The sequence below is a fragment of the Chroicocephalus ridibundus genome, chromosome Z (assembly GCF_963924245.1).
Source record: "Chroicocephalus ridibundus chromosome Z, bChrRid1.1, whole genome shotgun sequence".
NCBI lineage: Eukaryota > Metazoa > Chordata > Aves > Charadriiformes > Laridae > Chroicocephalus > Chroicocephalus ridibundus.
This window is the reverse complement of record NC_086316.1, coordinates 23,331,692-23,352,472: the sequence shown is the minus strand read 5'-3', so window position 1 is coordinate 23,352,472 and position 20,781 is coordinate 23,331,692. Positions and strand designations below refer to the sequence as shown.

Below are 20,781 nucleotides of genomic sequence, written 5' to 3'. Positions count from 1 at the left end.
TTAAAAACCCTGTGTGCATTCTAATGAATTCTCATGTGTCATATTCCTAGGACATCAAAAGAAATATTTTGGCATTTATTAATGCAAGCCAGCACACTAATTTTGTCCGCCTACCTACCCAAATTCTCAAATTTCCTTTTGAACCTAAAGCTAATTGTCTGAGACCTTTCATAAGTACAGCAAGCAGAAAACCCTGTGCGTGAGAGTTCAGGCAAGCACACATATGTATGTGTCCGTGCACACGGGTGTGCATGTGTCAGGGTGCGCACACTCATATTTTGTAGAGGCCAAGGTTAAAAGAATCAAAAGCATGCAAACTCTTCAATTTCCTCCACATATTTTAGAAAGACCAAAAGAAATCTGCTTGAAAAACAGTTTTAGAATCTAAGCTATGGCCAATAAAAAAGAAAATTCCCTGTATTTATATTTGATATCCAAGTAAACTCCAAACTTGATTATAGCACAATATAAATGCAGATGTGCCAATGCATTCCTTTAAAAAAAAAAAAAAAAAACAAAAACACAAATGCTACTCAAGTCCCTTTGGGTTATTGATGCACCAGAGAGCATCTTTTCATCTTAGGCTTCCATATAGCTGTCGGTAGCGACCACTGTGAAGCCAGTCACAATTCTCTTCTTACACATACATGTCCAAGCAAAAATGTTCAGATGTTGAAGGAAAAAAAAAAAAAAAGCAACCCTGCCACACCACAACAATATGCACCTGGCTAGAATAGATTACGTCCTTGAAATCAACAAATTACACTCCTGTTAAATACTGCACCTTGTTATTTCTTCTTTAAGTTTACAGGGATCCTCTGCGTAGAATTTAATGCCGAAATACAGTGTGTATGGTGGTCCAGCTGAGGGGAAGAAGATATTTGGTGCAAAAGTTAGTTGTTATGAACTGGTAACTGTTATGAATTGTTGCTAGTTGACTACGAAAGAGCCTATCTTAATAATTTTTGAAACTTGAAAGTTGCAGAAAAAAATCTTACATCCACATAGCAAATCTGTAAATCTACTCTCATTACACATGTGGAAGAACAAAAAAAAAGGATTTTTGTTATTCTGCTAGTCTTGTGTTTATTTATTCACGGCTTGTCTGTCTACTTGGAGTTTTTGCTTATTTTGAAGATTTAACTTTAGATTTCATCATAACTTACTATTTCTCCAAGTTGTTTTTTTTTTTTTTACTGTTTGATTTTGACCTTCAGATACTTTTGCCACTGAAACTTTTTGAAAAATGCAATTGTGCATGAAATGTGATTCCTGGTCATAACTAATAATACCGAGTACTAATCCCTTCCACACTTTCAAATATCTTATGGAGGAACTTTAATTATGCACCACTTTAATTAAGAGACATTCAGAAAAGCTTTTCTATTTACCTTTTAAAAATATTATTCTCCTGAAAGACTCAGTTAAATCAGTACCGAAATTCTTATAGCTACATTTATTCCATGCATGCTCCACTTCTACATCTTTTTATAGAAGGTTTCCAAATTCTTAAGTATAATGATCTTTTCATGTTCTTTAAGTATAATAAAAATAACAGATCCTGCATCTGTGATATCTGAAAAGTGACAGTAACAGCACACACTTGTATTACCAGTAAGAGGCACTACTTTTACTTTCAGAAGCAAAAAGGAATCTAAGTTGGTTATGGTGTGGTACAGTATGATAGATGTATCACAGCTAGTATAAAATCAATTATCCAAGTTAAGAATAGCATAATTTATTATTCTAAAATAAAACGTAAGCACAGAGAAATATTTGCACAATAATCACATAAATTATTGGGAAATTATGGTATGTTCAATCTATGTGAGAAATTTCGATACAGCTCTGAACTGCAGTAATAAACTTGTTGAAGAGTTATTAATCTGCTGTGACTACATTATAAACATTGTACAGGCTGTGTATGTGGAACATTGCCTCTGTTACTTCATCTTCAGATACGTTCTTTAAGTTTAAATTAAATACATACTGTTTATCAACTCTTTATGTTCAGCAAGGGTCTTTGCAGGATCCAGCCAGTACTGTGAGACAGATAATAATGGAAATTAGTCACTTAACATGGAAAATTAATACAGAACAATTGCAATTCTATATTTATTCACATATTGATATTTATTAGCAGACTGACACACTTCAGTCGGTCTATATGCCTATTCAGAAATAGGCATAATAACAGCACTTTTCCAACACCTGTGAAATTGCTGTAAGAACACAGTGATCAATTTTTCTTCATGTCCACTAAGTATGAAGAAGTCAGCTTCACTAGGAGTAAATTAAAATTAGTTTCAATTTTCAGATAGAGTTTCTAGTACCAGGGGGAGTGGATGACTGGAAATTGACAGGGCACAAACTCTTCCACGGGATGGTTTACAGGACTGGTTGGACAAATGTGTCAGAGACGATGAAGCTATGCTTAGTACACCGCAGGGGGACGAACTGTTACGTGGGTTCCCATATAGTTTGATCAACAGACAATCTGCAGTATAATTTCTCACTGATTACTCTGCCCCGCCTTTTATCAAACTTCCAATAAAAGTTATTCTGATGTTACTGCTGACCACAGACCAGCTGTGTACTTCTCATCGTGGCAACACAGGTCACCAGCATCCTGCTCTTAGAATCCCTCCAGCAATTTACTTCTTCCCTTAGCTTGACGCATCTATGATTCAATTTTGGAAGAAGGCACAGAGGCAGCTGCCAAGACCATTTTTGTCTTCCTTTATTTCAATCCTCTTCCCTCATACACAAACTTTTTGGGCCAACTGAGATTGGCACCCCTTCTTAAAACACTGGAAACAAAAAGGCTGCAGAACAGAGTTGCTATAAAGAGCAAATTGAGGCAGATTTGAATCTACTCCCTTAGTACCCACACCTTTTTTAACTAACTACACAGACCAATGAATAAAGAAACTCCTTACCTGCACCCCTGAACTAACCCTACAGAGAATAAAATGATTAATCAAAAATTCCCCCCCTCTATCCAGAGTACTTCTCTGGATTAGAAAATTTCACGATTGGAAGGAATAGTATAAAGGGAAGAAAAAACACTACAAAGCATCTAAGTGGAAAATGTTGAGCAACTGATTTCATAAGTGATTGTAAACAACTGTCATTATTTTGACAAAGCGTGAAAACAAACTACTTCGATTAGCTGCTGATCCACCTGCAATAGCTGTATGCCTTGTTCTTGGTCATTGCTATTCCAAATCCAGGTATGTTTGTTAAGCAAGTTTCCTAAATTTTGAAGGAAAAAAAAATTTGAATATATCCAATAACTATTCAAATACAAACCTTAATATCAACAGAAGGCGGTAAGTAAGAAAGCAAGTTTTTTCAACTTGCCCCACTTGTTCAAACATCCTACTAGAACTCCTTATCAGCATAATCTAAGATAGCTGATAAAGGCTGATAAAGAGATTTTAGAGTCAACAGGCAGAAAAAAAGGCAAAATGACTCTGCAGTGCAAATTCTGGCTACGCAATGCGGTCAGAATGTGGTCCGACCTCTTCCCAAAACTGGTGTCACAGTATGAACAACACATTGTCAAGCTACCTTGCTGATCATTGACAGCTTTGTGCTACACTGCAAGAGTTTCAAAATCAGATAAAAATCTATCACAGAGTAACTCCTTCATTAAGTTCTCCTGAAGTGAACTGAAATCGTCTGGCTTCAAGAAACATCGTCTTATAGTTCTCTTTGCAGTTTAGCTTTACATGAGGTTGCTTGATTATTCGTAAGAAAAAAATAAAAATTTATAGTGATGGGTCATCATTCAAGTTTGCAAGTCAAACGCAGAACAGTTAACACATTTCTGGTTTGTCTCTGAAACCTGAATTCCACTGCCTGTTATATCCATGTGATTCAGGGGCTGCCATGAGAGAAACCAGAATTGGACCAGGTCATTAAAGGCACTCATAGATGATACAATCAAAAAGGAGTTGCAATTAGAAGTCTTAATTGTCACTAGGCTGCACTTGACTTGCAAGTCAAATTATATTCTTTGTAAGCTCTTCTGAAGGCAATTTCTAAACTTGGGGGAGGGGGGGAAAATTCAGAGAGAAAACTCCAAGTCTAGATGCCGAGGGAATCTGAAGAGAGGAGAGGGGACAAACTGGGTTCTTTGCATCGCTAAACGTTTCCTTTCCTTCCCCCAAAATGGAGCCAGCAGGAGGAACTCCACTCTGAGCCCTCACCCCGGTGAGACAGATTGCCGCTGCTCCTGCTCGTGAAAAGCATCATTGGCTGGCAGGAGGAACTATGCTCTTCTGAGGGTACCACGGGCATCCAGATCCTGTGCCGCGTAGGGGACATTAAACAATTCAGCTCAGGCCGGTTTACTGCTGGGACAGAGAGAGGTGGGGAAGAGGCAAGAATCAAGTTTGCCTTCTCATCTCTCCAGTAAGTATTTAGCCCTGTGGCAGTGCCACAAACCTTAAAATCACTGTGTAGCTATTTATTATTTCAAAGGCTGCCAAAATTTTCCTGAAGAATGCAACGGGTAGGGGGGGAGGAGAGGGAGATTTCTAACATTTTATTTATAAGCCAAACATGAATGAAATTCCATGGATAATGAAAAGGCATTTTTCAAGCCAATGTCAGACAATAAAGATGAGAACATTTACAAAACCAAGAACCCCCCACAACAGAGCCCTCTAAGCGTACATACACACGCATGCATAACAATGTGTATCAGATGCATGTTAAATGTTTGCGTGTACATATAAATAGTGCTGGGTATAGTTACAGTTTTGAGCTCACATGTTAAAAGTGCCAAGAGAAATGGAACAAAAAAAAAAAAGCAGAGCGTCTTATTAACCCAATACGCTTGCACAGCAAAGTGCTGACAGCAAACCCTGCACTGGTGACTGCCAAAGTAGCTCCAACACACAGCCGTGCTCTTTTTATCTGTTCGGCAGCCAGCTTGCCACCCCTCACTGATTTCCCACCTGTATCTCCCCTGCACAGCCAGCAAGGGTTATCTGACTTGCGAGCAGCTCGCCACTACTGCAACGGTGAAGGGCCCAGCACATACCCACCCAACTGCAGGTGATAATCTTTGTGACTCTGAAACTTAATACTTACAGAAGAAATGGGGGGGGGGGGGGGGGGGGGGGGATCATGATTTCTAAATAGTCCTAATCCATGCAACTATCCAACTACTGAAGTGATGGCTACTAGTTTACTAATTGTTATTTAAAAAGACCATATAGTTTTTAATTTAATATTTTTTTATTTACTAAGACTTACTATAAATGTACAGTGTTATTAAAGCAAATACTTCGTTTTTAGTTTTTAGGTAGAAATTATTTAAAAAGATGTTTTAAGGTACAGCATATCTAAGAATAGACAGGCTCTACTGTCCCTTGTACTTCTATAAATCTGGCTCCCATACGAGCCAGATGTGTAAGAAGTATGCATCCAAGCACCACGCAGTATTTCATATTTAGCCCTTTTAAATGACTGCAAACATTTTTCCACAAATCTGGAATCTTCATTCCTTGAATCTGCATAGGGTTAAACCTGGGTCAAATTCCATGAACCTGTTTGAAACAAAATATTAACTAGGTTAAAATGTTTGCTGTGGTATCAATCAATGAAGTGTCTGGTGGAGGAAAATCTATCAAATTCAAACTAAACTCTGGGCTGTCCTGATTAAGAATGTGATTAGATTCTTACGCAGCTGTACCAATCATGCCACACATGCCAGTTTTTGTTCACAACAGGGAAAAACACAACTTCCAAGAGAAAACACAGTATTTTTCAGTTATAATCCGAAATTATCAAGATTTTTCCACAATCTTAGACAACACTAACAATTACATTTTTTTTGGCAGTTTATTTCTGCAAATGTTGAGTGCAAAGAATCTAAATCTGCTAAACTCAAGACATCCTTACTACGTAAGAAATGTATAAATCATCAGGCAATTCCTCCATACAAAATACAAACATGTATTTAATACTTCTGTCTTTTCTTTATTAGAACCTTAAGTTATATTGATTATATTTAGCATATTTAGTGTTTTCTGTTCTTCCTGGTATACTCTAAAAGTTTACTCTTACCACCTTTAACTTCCCTGACCATCAGTTTTCTCTAGGTTGTTTCCATCTATTAACAACCTTCTAAAATTTCTAGCTTCTGATCAATATTATAAGCCTCCTTTTTCTTTTCACTGGCTATGCCGTCTATTTCAACAAGCACAACAAGCAGTTTTCTTTCTAGATAATTGAGTGTACCACACTTACGGGCAAATGTCAAATCTAAACGAAACCAAAAATCCATACAAAAACGAAACACAAACTAAGTATAGTTAGCCTGTTTTTCTAAGACCTTGAGATCAAAATATACACCACATTACGTGACAGTAACTCCCTACAGAACAGAAATTTTTGATTGCAAACCAACCTTTTGTTAAAGTCACACCCTTCTTTCTACAGTTAAGCTACATACAGCCTGTTCAATCTGCTACCCTATCCGATTTGGTTAATAACCTGGCAATCTGAGCATGCTGCAGTTACTCTCTTAATCACACTGGATGGACCAAGAAACACCTTTCAGATACATGAGTTTGCACAGAATGCACAGGGGTATGCAATTCACGGCACAGGCTTCTCAGCCCAGCTTTGCCACAGCCCACCTGACGGACCACAGCAGCCCAGCGACCCACGGCAGCAAGTTCAGCCCCACAAGGAACTGAGACCTGGGCTACGCGGCTGCGAAACGCGCAGGCTCCCTCCTACCTGCTGTGCTCGCAGGTCTGTAGGCTCAAAGCAGAGCTTCCTCACAGCAAGGGAGAAAACACACATCTACGCTAGACAGTGGATGCACGGTAGGGAGACAGAGCGCTGCCCATCTCACCTTAGCTCCATACCTCGGAGCACCACACGCATCTTCGGGCAGCACCGCACCTGAACTAACCAGGGCTGGAGAAATTATCTTGGCTGCGATGCTGAATTAACATGGTGATACGGCTTTCTGTATTTGTATTTTCCCCCTTGGAGCCCAGAGAGAATATCAGTACGCTGTACTTTGTGAACGTAACAGCTCAGATTAGCATTATATCAGATAAGGAAAGAAGGATATCTGCATCACAGCCTGTTGGACAATGCAGACGTGCCTTCTGCAGCTTCAGCTTAAGCAGGTTTAGCGCGAGAGTTTGGTTAAGGATGGGGAGGGGGCAACCTGACCAATGTGAGACTGTAAAGTGCAAAAAAAATTGCACTGGTAAAGTGTAAAAAAAAAATAAATAATTTCTTATCAGCAGACCTTTAAAATGTTTTTGGTTGCCTAGTTTTCTGCTAGCTTTCTGCAATAAGAGAGTTTCAAAATCTTTTTTGTAAGAGAAGCTCTAATAGCATGACTCTTTCAGCACGCTTTTGTGATTTGACAAGGCAATGCCTTTGGGCTTCAAGAGCACCCTTCCCCTCATCAAATTCTGCTCAGCTTTTCCTGAGATACTACGCGTTAAAATTGCCATTTCCATTCTCTCTTTTGTGTGCCTCAAGAAAACACTGGCCTCCTGCCAGAACAGTAATTAGCGTGACTATCCTACGGCACACGGGAGATGCCACAAAGGCAACAGCGAAGGGACAATGTGGGGAGCGCCCGGGAGCTGCAGCACAGTGGGAGCCCTGCGTGAGAGGGGCCGGGGACCTGCATGGTCCTCCCAACACCAACCTGCCTGGCCTTTGGCCCCTCCTCCACTAAAGGAGAAGTACATTGCTGCACTGCTTTTTTTTCCCCAAATACTAAAGCGATGAGAGAGTAAAAGGCAGGACAGATTTTCCTAAACCACCATCAGCTTCTGCAACACAGATTCTGGGGATCATGTCTCGCCTGGAAATACCAGATGGGGCTCAGCATCCTGCATTTCTGGCTGATGAGGCGGAAGACCAAAATGCCCTGTCAACCAGGACCCAGCTGACCATAAGCATAAAGACGGCATCTGGTCTCAGCTTAGCCTAACCCGAGTGTCAGCAGTGTGTGCAGCGATGCAAAAGGCTCAGGTGAATGGCTAATGACGAGGCACAGCCAGAGATTCAGTGTCACTCAGAGAAAACGGGCCTTCCTGTTAAAGTATTTGCACCAAAAAAGGTACTCATGTACTACGTTAAAAGGTACTCATGTACTCATGTACTATGTACCTCTTATACTGGCCATTCTTAAGAACTTGCAAGATTTCACTAAAAATAGCAAGCTAGCAGCAATTGTCATAAAATTGTCATGTACTACTTACTCATGCACCACGTAGTTTGTGAACCAAAGCACTCAGAGGCTAGGAAACACCGCTGACAACCTATAGCGTTAGTTCAACCCATCTGTTTATTCTGGCGTAGTTTTCTATTACCAGATCATTAATTAATTATTACATTTTGTGTTTTAAAAAATTATTAAAATGTACTTTTTATTTTCCCTAAGGAGTCCTACCTTGTTCAGAGAACAAGATAGATAAAGCTTACATACTCCATGGAGAAAGTGTTCTGGCAACCCCTAACCTTCAGGAATTTGATTTTGCAGATTAAATACTGTTCTTCTAACATGGAGAGTTCAGGGGAACCTGGAATGTCAATCAAGAGAAATTTGTGTAATACGACCCAATTACTCCCTTAGAGACAGCGTCATCCAATTTATACTTTACCCTACTGTTGATGGTCTTCCCAGCGTCATCCAGTTCTGCCAATCTGTTTGCTGCATCCAGCTATTCTCTCTCACTTGCTAATTAGTTTGTTAGCTGTTCACGAAGAGACTGTTTTAATGTTATGCGCTCGTGTGCTGCATAGCACAGTGAAACTCTGTTCACTGATTAGAGCCCTACTGGTACTACTAAAATAATTATTATACCACCCACATAAGAGGTAGCACACCAACACAGCACTTAAAAGACCACCTGGAAGTGCTGAGGCATGCAAAAGTAATGGGGAAAATAACTAAACAGGTTATTTCAAACCCTTAATAAAAAATATTTCTTTCATGACTGGGTTATGTTCTCTAAAATACAGTTTTGTCCACCCTGCTTTATTCATTATTCAGTTAAATATATAGTATGACAAAAAAGGAATAGTTTGACAGAGGAATACTAGAATATCCCCCACCACAAGCGATGTATTAATAGGCAGACAAACCTCCAAACACATTTTTCCATCTGAGACTAACTCAGGAGCATGGTTTCAAAACTAATTAGCAAGGTAACCTTTTTCCCCTTCCCTTAGGAAATCTACTGTGGCCAATCCAAAACACAGCCAATCCAAAATTCAAATCTAGGCTTCTTGCCAGCCTTTACAGGACTAATTCCCACAACAGCCCAGAGAGTTTTGGCCATATTCAGCGCATAACTGAGTGTGTGTTTACAGCTAAAGCACAAGGTGTTGTTTGTTGCATGGCAGCTTTCCCCTTATACTGGCCATTCTTAAGAACTTGCAAGATTTCACTAAAAATAGCAAGCTAGCAGCAATTGTCATAAAAACACATAAAACTGAACACAGTAGCACAGGTTTACTCATTCATGAACTTTCCAGATAAAACAATGAACTTTTAATTACGCAATACGCAGACCAACAACAGCAACAGGCATTTTCACAATATTTTGCTATGACACAGCCCAGGTGCAAAGCCTGCAGCAGAAACGCTGGGTTCGGTCACTGTGGCAGCACCTACACGGTAGGGCAGGTGCACTCCTCAACGTGGCCCACCGTTGTTGTGGTCCCTCCTTGTTTTACCTCCTGGCTGCTTCCCAGCGGCATGTCCGGACAGAGCTGATTCGCGCACTGCTCTCCCACACACCTGGGATTTCCCTGCAAAGAAAACCCGCAGGCGGGGGGAGACACACAGGGAACGGGAATGCTTGCCCACCAGCGCAGAAGCCAGGCAAGAAACATGGGCCAGTAGAGCTCCATGCAGAGAGAGGCTGGAGCACCATGTCCGTGACAGTGCAAACTGTATCCCCACGGCACGACCGGTGTTGGTGCAAAGAGCAGGCAAACACCGGGAAGTGGGATGAACGCCTTCCTAATCCCATGGGAGAAAATCGAGAAGCACGGTGGCTTCCTGACCTTGGGCTGGCCAAGGAATAAAGATAAAGGCCAACATTAAATTTACACCACTAGAGCGTCACGCAAGGGAAAAGGGCAAAAAGGCTGTATTTTTGTTTGGAAAAGATGAGTTAATGGGGTTATGGCCTACGTACAGCTCATGCACGCTGCCATAATACAAAATGCACTGGTATCATACCATCAAACCATCTAGGCTGTTAGGAGGATGCTTCCTTATATATGCCTTTATGTGTTAAGCCCTTCACAGAACAGATGTAATCTTCTCTTACTTTCATAATGCCATATACATCATTAAATACATGGTGTGTATGCCTCTGGAAATGTTCTCAGTAATAGCCATTTCTATTTTATTTGCCTCTACAGGAAAAAGGGAAACATTTTGAGAGCAAAAAAATACACTCACACCTCAATTTCCTCAGGAAATCAAAAATACTATTTTTAACAGTCTACCTTTAGTTCACAGCTGAATCTGACTTTCATCTCCAAGGAATGAAACTTGGTTAGAAGCTTATCAAGCAACTGAACTCATACATGTCTAGACTACGGCACAGAATTAAAGATATACTGAGTACAGCAGTCTGTAGCTCTCATCAGCAGCCACTGATCTTCTGCTAATACTGTTCTGACTTCAGCCTCTACATGTTCAAATTCTGCTAAACAGAAGAAATTGGCAAATATTTAGCTAGTTCAATAACTTACTATTATTTTTAGATGACACATGACATCTCTTGAGGCCAGGGTCTTGTGCAGTACACTCTCAGCACAGAACAGTGACTTGAAAAGCGTAACTGCTTGACGTAATTTAACCACAGGCCAGGCATTATTCCCTTTACAAAATTCAGGTAATATGAAGACCACCTGCTGAGCATCCCCTGCTCCTCACCTCTGACTGCAATAACCCTGCACAGGCTATTTGGGGCCGGGGGGGGAGGTACAACAGACAGTGCTGCCCCCAGCCACTGCCTGCTTTGGCTGGAACATCTCAGCCTTAGTTTCGATTTTTTTGCCTATTTAGGACTGTAATCTCCTGGTGGAAAAAGCTCTCAGAGGTCTGGTGAGCCCCTGCCAAGAAGTCTCAAGAGAGCACAGGCTCAAGGACACAGAGACGGCTCAGGTGGAGCAAAAATGTCTTTGCCAACACCCTGACTCCTGGGGTGGACGGGCAGCCACCACGCCAACCACACCATAGGCTCCGAAACAGGCGTTCAGCAAGCGGCCCAAGTGAGGCAGTCTGTGACACGCTCAGGGACGCCACTTCCCAGACACCACAGGGCCAAGGGAAGCAGACAGCATAGTACACCAAGAACTGGCCTCAGGGCACGGTATTAAAAGGGAAAAATATTAATTCTACTTCCATACTATAATTTTGTACTACTCATACTTCCTTCATTTAGTTTTCAACAACATTTTGCATTTGATTCTGTTCCTATCTAAGACATTAAAGGCTATCCCAAGACTTTAACATAAAGGAACACAAATAAATTATTACTGGAAACCTGAGCCAGGAAATGGTGAAAGTTAGTGAAATTATGACCACCTAATGCTCCACAGGCAAACGGCACAAACAGGGCAAATTTTACATATGGAAAATCCAATCTGCCATGCTTTTACTCACCGTTTGATGACTTCGGTCACAGTAGCGCAGTCCAAAGTAATCTATCTCCACTAGGTTTAAGTGACGAAATACGTAGCCCAGGACAACCGACCCTTTCGTTGACTTCTGTGGGAAAGAATTTACAGAGCCTATTCACAAAGATGCTCTGCCTTTGTCAGCTATGTGCAGTGGCATTCATGCATTCAGTTAGCTTTGTTAAGAAAAAAAAAAAAAAAAAAAAGAGGCAGTTCCCAGTGCTTTTAACAAAAAATTCAGCTGGACAGAAGAAAATATTTTATCCTCATACATGTTTAATCAATCATTCTGTAAATACCATTAAGTAGCTGACAGGTCAACAGTCACAAAATACAAAACAAACAAAAAAAACACCGCTCAAGTGTACTTGCATAAGCACGATGCTAGTGAACCTAGCGTTTTTGTAGAAAATTTCTGTTCTCTGATTAAAATTCTAATCCCCATGATTTATGGTAATTCAAAAATCATACTCTTCTGCTCAGCATGGGCCTGTCACTCAAACTCCGACAATAAAGATCAGGAGGCAAAACTTTGCCCTTAAAATCTAAATTACACATCATTAGCTGCTCTGTTACTACTCTTTGTAAAGAAGTTTAGGTTTTATTTGTTTTCTTTTAAAATACTTTTCATAGTAGAAGTGGGAACCATCCAACACCCTGAATTGAAATAATCCTGTTGTTTTCTTGAATGCTACTTCATTAAGGGTCTACGCCAGTATTTGCAAACAATGCTGGGACAATATTGCAAACAACATCGTACTGTTGAGAATGCATTACAAAAAGCTCACTTCCACCTGAATGCCTCTTATTTGTCGGTTCGCCTGGCAGCCAACAACAAACAGACCAGGAAGACTGAGAATAATTACACAGAATGATCCCCCCTCAGAATCAATTAGAGCCTTTGATTATTATGGTCCTAAATTCCACAAGAAAATATGGACATAACTCATAATTAGGTTTTGGTTAACTGCTTCAGATTGTATAAACTGCCAGGCTGTAGTAAAATCACTGGAGAGAAAAGAAACAGGAGGAGGAAGCTGTGGGATGTTGTTCGTGCTAACTCACTTTTTAGGCTACGAACCAATAATTTCAAAATTAAAATGGCAAATAACGTCGACTAAAAAATCACTTAAGTTCGCTTTGCTGGTGAAGTATCAATCACATAACGACAGTGAAGACGCATCTGTGGTTTTTTTCAGCAGGTGCATTTGGTCAGGGTTTGCACCTAGTCACATGGGCAGGGCCAATACAACAATTTCAGACGGCCACGCACGCTCTAAGCAAGCCATGACAAGGTGAACATCTCTGGTAGGCTGGGAATTGCGTATCCATGCCACTCACCAGATTTACTATACATGTGCTTAAACCAGGAGATGTTCTTGAAAGGTTCTCAGTGTTTAACAGTCTAAAGTCATCGTACAGGTTGCTGACACTAAGGAACTGAAATGACACATTCCCTCAGCATGTACAGTGAGACTTAATGATCAGCCACCAAAAAGATAACAATTTGGGGGAAAACATGATTGAGGTAAGCAGAAATGCACTAAATCTCATTTTAGCATTTTGGATAAAGCAGAGCAATACAGTGATTTTATCCTCAGATTCCTCAACAAGAATCTGAGCTTGGGTTGTAAGAATGATGCGAGACAAGAATCTCTTAGGTATGGAGTCACCATCAGGAGCACTACAGCAAAAAGACAGAAACAAAACAAAAAAACCCACACCTTTAAAAAAAATATTAAAAAATACAGGTTAAATTATTAGACAGCAGGGATTCAACCCTGAAGCGGTAATTGTCCTGCCACGTTTTATCTTTAAATCAGTTGTTATTCAAAGAAGCAAGAGAGATGTCCCGCTAAAAAGCACATAGTTATCTCATCATACCTCATATAGGGCAAACTACCTACACCATTAGAACTGTGTCCATTAGCACTTAAACAGTACAACAATGTCTTGGGAACCTAGGACTGGACAGGCATCTCCAGAAACAGACATGGGAAAAGCTCAAAATAAACGAGCAGCCCTGACTCCAAATTAGCCGCATGGATAAATGATGGCGACACTTCCAACTGGGTACTAAATGTTGTAAGAATGTTATAGACAGAAGGAGCTCCACCATCAGCTGCTCAGAGCCACAGGGTTTTGACACAGCTAACCAAAACATGGCTAGTAAACCGTTGCAGAAGGCATAAAAAGGGCTGCCTGCACCATGGCTTACAGGGGACATGGAGCGGGGCCCACTGAAGGCACGGCTGAGCTCCTGGGATCAGCAAAGCTCAAATCTGTTTGCTTTCAATGAGCTTTCCGCTCTTTGTCTGACCAATAACGTTATTCATAGTGTCAGTTAGTTTTATTAGCAGAACTAAGAAATAGTAATCCAGCGGCAAAGATGGAGCTGTCAGTTTTCCATTCAGGCATCCTACCATAATACTACACGCTCCTGGGAGTAATCAACGATAATAACATAACAAAGAAGCTTAAGTCTTATAGGACTTTAACTTACATAACTCTGTGCCAGTTTAGGATTCAGCTAGCCTTCTTGGCTGGAAGTCGTCTTCTTCGGTCAGCTAAGGATTGCAATGTGCTCTACATAAATGGTCTTTGAGTCAGCTTTCCTCCCGTGGAGGCTAAAGCTAGCACGTTATCCCTAAGAAAAACGCACGTTTCACACATGGTTTGGCTGAAATTAAAGACTGCTTTCCTTTCAGAGGTAAATGGTAACAATGCATAAAAAGCTTTTTAACTGCTTTTCACTTACATTGCTAGGCTAAGAGAAAACACAAATGCCCGTTAATTTCTTCTCTTGACACAGCTTAGTTAACACGTCCATCGTTGCAGGTCCAGCTGTGGGGAAAGGCTGAGCAAAACCACCCAACTTACAATGGCTGGGGTTTCTCCACCTCTACAGCAGCAAGATGCCTAAGACTTTGGCTCTCCTCAGCCAAAACAAGACTCTGTGCAGTAGTCTCCGTATTCCTTCTTGCCAGTCCCTCTCACATCCCTCAGCAATGCCCGTAGGTACACAAGGCAGCGCTTTGCAAGGGTACTGCCAGGATGAGAGCAGAGCCAGCAGGTATCCTCGCACCCCTCTAACCTCACCTTTCCTAACCCCAGATTTTCCCAGCACCGAGGAGCACCCTTCAGGTAAAACACTGACCCTTGCTGAAACCACTGCAACCTCATTTTCCATTAAACCTCTCATTTTAAACCCTGTGATTTCAGGGTTTCATGCAAGTAAATTGCCTCTTCAGGTGGAGTTAAGAAAATGTTTTGCTGATGAATCCCTAAGTATCTACTTCTCAGTCCTGAAATACATTTTTACGGCATCAGAAGAAAGTTTTGCAGACTAAGAAAAGGCATCTTATTTCACCTGATAAAATTATGGCAAAACTCAGCAAACCCGCAAACTGAAACTATCAAAAATGTTAACAAAAGATGTTAACAGGATTACAGTCACATCATATGGCATTGCAAAAATTACATAATCTGTCTTGCATTAAGCTCAGACTTGCTAGAGGCTTGCATTCTTAGGGGTAAACCCAAGTATATTTGAAAATATCATCAGCAACGCTTTCAAGAGAGAACAAAGAATTGTTCGAATGAGTCATAACATCTTGCTTTACATGTTAGCACCGTGGCTTCATAAACCAGAAAGGCAGGTTTCTACTGGCTGAAGAAAATGACAGCCAGAACATTCAGGAGAGACCTGATTTAATTGTATTTTTTTAATCAAAAAGAAATTGTTCTTTTAAAATCGGTACATGCAGTACTACATTTTGACATACATTACTGTATATTTAGTCACCAGGCATTCTTATCTTCCACACTGCTCATTGCTTTTTAGCTCCAGTGAGGTTTTTCTAGTTGGATATTTTTTAATTTTCTCTTTTGTATTGTACGCAGCAGTGCAGGCCAAATCATATCCATAATCAATGTTAACTGAATTTAAGGACAAAGCAAGCCATACAGCAATGTCTGCCTCAGTAGGATGTTAGTCTGTCTCTTGAAAGAAAAGTGGTGCAGGTAGTGAAGCCTCTTTTTATTAAAAACGAAATAAAAAACACATTGTTTCTTTTCGTTCAGGCATCCATCATGAAACCTTCCTCCTGAAAGTAATTAAATCCACAGACTCTACCTCTTACACTCTCATAAATGCTAAGGAAGATGCTGATGAATTCATGAGCCTTTGCTCAAAAAACGGGCTTAAAACTCTGGTTGCCTTTTGAGATGCTTCCCACCACCACGACCCCTGTTAGAGTCCTTTGGAAAGTCACACCTGATGCTGAATTAGTTATTCTGCTTGTATACTGGCAAGAGACAGCAATACAGAACAAGAGCGGAAGGTTTCTAATGCTGAAGGGAGTTTATATTAGAGTATGGAAAATCAAGGAGGATGCTGTAGGGGACAACAAACAATCACGCCGAGACATTCAGAAACACCTGCGTAACAAACACCCCCACATTTCCCTGTCAAGTCCAGGGCTGCTAACGAGCCCACCGAGTGGGAAGCGCATTTGATCGGCGACCTGTGTGACAGACAGCATCTCGTGCCCACACCGTCCCTGCACAAGGTGCTCCGCTCATGCTGGCGACGGAGGGTGGGCACCGGCACCTTCCCCGACGGTGGGAAAGGGCAGGGCAGAGAACGAGCACAACTCTTGACACATGTGTGAGCACTGACCAGACAGACAGCATCAGCATGCTGATGCAGACATGCTCCAGACAGTAAACTTTACACAGCATTTTCAGAGACCAAACAGCAGGATTTTGCCCTAAGTAAAGGCTACTGGGGAGACAGGAAAATTACGCACAAAAGCAGTGCACAGCCACGCAACTGAGGGTGAGCATTCCTGGCAAATATGTAACAGAAAAAGGTGTCTCCAAACAGTGCTTTCTCGCTGTTCTTTGCCCATTTTTCCCCTTTACCTCAAGCTCAGAAGAGACCAGACACCACTGCAGTTTTCCATCACCTTCCATCTATAAAAGCAGCAAGGCACAAGACTCTAAAATCAAAGTCCTTGGTGCTCATTACCCACACAGAGCAAGCACCCCTTTTCGCCAAGGCAGTCAACCAGCCAGGCCTCAATTTACCCGCTGCATGTTCCAGCAGAGAAAAATCTTTAAATTAACAATGCTAAATATTTACAAATATTCACCTAGATAAAACAGCTTGACCTTAATTTGCACAAGGCATGTCCAAACACACAAGAATTTACATTAGTAAATAACTAATCACATAACACAAGTAAATACTTTCAGAAACTGAGGGTTTAACACAGGCAAATGTAATACCACCGTCTGCCCTAAGTATGGAACATACAAATGTGCCATCCAAACCGTACTAATGCATCCCTCCCTGTCTCTTTGTCCTTCACTGACAGCAGACATGACAACCTGTTTTCAGAGTTTTTTTCTGAGAACTCACAAATTTATGGATACATGCACAGTCCTCCCCAAGAACTCGACGCAGCACCCAATCTGTCCGTTGGATGTAACCTACGGCACTGACTTTTAAGTGTTGTATGTTAAGATGCCTGCAGACTTCATTTTGTTTTTACTAATGGCCAATCTAATGCATTCCAGTTAGAAAATGCTATTCTAGAAAAATGTCCGAAGGCGTCTCTTATTTGTCTGGTTTTGCAACTAGTGTATCTGTCCCGAATTTAGAAATACCTTTAAAAATCCACTTAGGGGTCAAGTCCTTAAAAGAGAGGAAGACTCCTAAGAGCAGGGTCTCCAGTTAGTCAAACCTCCAGAAGCGCCTCAGCAGAGTTTTCTCCTGTCAGAGTAAAGAGGATGCACTTACATTTGGCACACTCATTCCAAATAAAGGAAGCATCCCATGTCTTCTAGTTCATTTTCTTGACATAGTTTCTGCAAAACCTTTTTCTGTTTATTGAAGCCTTCCTTGAAATCTTTCTCATACAAATTTGTTCCAATTTTAAAAAATGTATTTTTTCATGTTGTTTATTTTGTCTTGTATTGAAATACATCTGTTCTGAAGCATTTGCAATATCCATTTTTTACCTTTTCTGTTGTTTTGCCTTATTTATTTATTTTGCCCTATTTCTTTTATTTCTTATGTTTTACTGGAGCAATATTTCTAAGGTTGCTTCTCTCAATGTGTATACAAAATAAAAATTGCAGGATAAATACAAAGGTATCATCCTTTCATTTTAATCATCTAGTTCTGTTATGTTTGGTTCTGTTCCACATCTTTGATAGACTTTGTGATTTCTGCCTATGTGCAAAAGGGAAGCACTCAAGTAGCAAAGCCTTCTAACTTTCCTAACTTTTCCTATAGTCATTGGTCTAAACACTTCTTTTAAATTAGCGTGCATTTTTATGAAGCACATAAAGCTCATTATGCACAGCAGTTTTAGAGCACCAGAACTTATAATTTAAGTATGTCATGTGCTTTGGTTAAGTGTTTTAAGTGCAGGACTAGCGGGAGAATATCAGTAAAAAGCTAAATACTAAAAGGCTTTCAGAAAGAGAAAATGTTAAAAATTAAAGAGGAGACACTCATTCTGTCAAAGTGTTTCAGGATTTTACTGCTACTTCAGCTGTTACAGAGAGCAGTAATACAGTAATACGGTTACAGTCTTGTTATAAGAAGTTGGCTCAAAGTTTTAGTAGAATGGTGGGGGTGTTTTATGTTGGATTGTTTGGGGATTTTTTTTAGGAGCAAGAAGAATAGAAAGAAGAAAAGATTAGTATACATCTTGTTAATCCTTTATTTTGCCATTTCTTTCATTCAGAATGAATAGCTGTACTGCCAGACCTGAGCACACCTGCAAAAGCTTGTTTGTATGCAGCACCACAAGACCGACCAAACAGCAAACCACCTTCTCACACTCCCTCTCCTCAAGCAAGGCCCAAACCTGGTGTCCTGCTCAGCACTTGCTCCTGGCCCTGGTGACACTGTTAACCCCTTGACCATATTTTCCTTCAATATGACTTGTTAAGTGTAAATGGCCTCCTCCTCTGTTTGTTATTTCTGCTCCTCTCTGGCTTTCAGCTGTGTCATCCCACTTTCTTTTTGTTCGTTTGTTTTCCCTCTAGCTGACACTTTCTTTCTCTAAGCTCTGGTCTAAGCTCTTTTCAAACCTCTGGTCACGGAGTCGGAAACTTATGATGGTAATTCCCAAATAAATTCTCCATTTGTTCTTTAACCTTTTTTTCCACTCCCCTCGTTGAAGAGTAAGGGCTACAAAAGAATAACAAAGAAGTTTAAATCTGTGTCTTCAAGCCAATTCACATCTTACAGCCCTCTATTGAGCTCAGTTCAAAAAACCTTATTGAAAAATTTCTCATATTTTGCTTCTTCAAAAGCAAAGGTGTTAATATCAGACTTAGTTTATGATTTGATTTCGTTAACCGAACTGTCTCATTATCATTCAGTCAAGAGATCGAAGAGAAAAAGTTACCAGAGAAACAGCGGAATCTTTCTCAGTTGCAAAATTATGGAACAGACAAAGAGAGAATTCATTTCTTGAAAGGACAGAGGCTCCTTTTCTTTCTGGCTCTGACGTGGGTGACACGGGGAAAGAAGAGAGTGGGAAATAGAAGGAAAAAAAAAAAAGAGTCTCTCCATTAAACGAGCCTTTCAGATCACACATATCTTTGGCTCTTTTGCATCTTTCCCTCTGCGAGATGCACATCCCGGTGATGCAGAGCTGAGCTTTCCATGCGTGAGCTTCTGGAGGCCGCTCGGGCTGGGTGTGAAGCAGAGCTGTCCTCGGGAGGTGGGGTGAGACAGAAGAAAGAGACCAAGGATGCTCCGAGCTTTGCTCTGTGGAAACGTCCAAAGCCCACCGCCTATGCGCTTGCAGGGCTTTGGGTGTTGCCTGGGCTTGGAGCAAGAGTGGGTTTCCGCACTGTCCTTTGGGGAGGAATCGCAGAGCCCCGCTGCTTTTGCTGCTGGTGGGGTTTGCCCGTGGGGGGCTGTGGCACGGTGCAGGGGGGTGAAACAGAGCAGCTGGGGAGTTGCGCTCAGCCCAAGGCTGGGACGCGAGCTCTCGTCTTCCACCACGCACCCGTGAGAGCCCTGCTCGACCAGGGAGACGCTCACAGCCGCCGAGAGGAAAGGGCCTCCTCCCGTCTCGCAGCTTGGCAGCTTTGGTGGGTCCAAAGGGATGCGTCGCCTTCCATATTCATAGGGAATTATTTAAAATAGATCTGTGAGAGTGCAGGAGAAGTGCGTGCATTATAAATTCGCAAATACTTCTCTTCTGCCTTGCCAGGTACTGGTGGTCTATTGCTGGAGCATCCCTAATCGCACAGAGCCCCTGCCTGCCAAGGAAACATCACGGTATTTTTCATTTGCTGCTCTCCTACAGGCTAGTCAAGCTATTTCTTTCCACCTGTCAATTGCAAACTGGATATTTTGGTACTGGATTCAATTGAGTCTACACTGCAACCAATCGACAACCTTTTTATATATAAACTTGTAGTTCATATATAAGTGCTTATTTTCAGTTTAAGATTCACCTGTCTTTAAGCATATTTTCATTGAAACACATACTGTCCTTTTACAGTCTATGTAATGATGATTTGCCACATCCCCAAAAAGCTTGTCCAAAATGTATCATTTTAATTATTTAAGAGCTTTGAGTTTGATAGAGTTTGTTATTTTGACTGACACTAGAAAATTACTTACTCCTGCAATGTTCACTGAATGCAAAAGGATACACTTGTTATCCTAAAAAATGTACATACATTTTCTGTACAGCTTTGATAACTCGATTGCCACGATGCTTCCCATAAAACCAATTTGATTCTACTGGAAACTTAAATTCTCATTAAAGTTTCTCATAATAATCATCTGGAATTTTATTTGAAAAAAAAAAAATAAGGATTAAAATGTTTAAAAAAGCCTTCCTTTTTTTTTTTTTTTTAAATAGACATTCCTCATGAGAGCTACACTGGGAGTCTTTTTGTTCTAGAACTATTTTTATAGATCTGCTCATTAGCAAACCATGCACACACACACACACAAAAAAAAAAAAAAAACAACCAAACAGTCAACATGTTTGCACCACGACAGGAATAACTTATCCATTAGCAGGCTGTAATGGCTGG

At 40.8% G+C, this 20,781-nt stretch overlaps 1 protein-coding gene across 3 annotated transcripts in view; it reads right to left on the bottom strand.

The window, feature by feature from the left end:
• EPB41L4A (erythrocyte membrane protein band 4.1 like 4A) overlaps window positions 1-20,781 on the bottom strand; it is a 134,508-nt gene that overhangs the window by 70,406 nt on the left and 43,321 nt on the right. For all 3 annotated transcript variants that reach the window (XM_063319779.1, XM_063319780.1, XM_063319781.1), the window contains exons 2-4: window positions 11,684-11,788; window positions 1,991-2,042; window positions 785-863 (exon numbers count right to left, since the gene is read on the bottom strand). In XM_063319779.1, coding sequence (XP_063175849.1) covers window positions 785-863; window positions 1,991-2,042; window positions 11,684-11,788 — 236 coding nt within the window. The remainder of the gene's footprint in view (window positions 1-784; window positions 864-1,990; window positions 2,043-11,683; window positions 11,789-20,781) is intronic.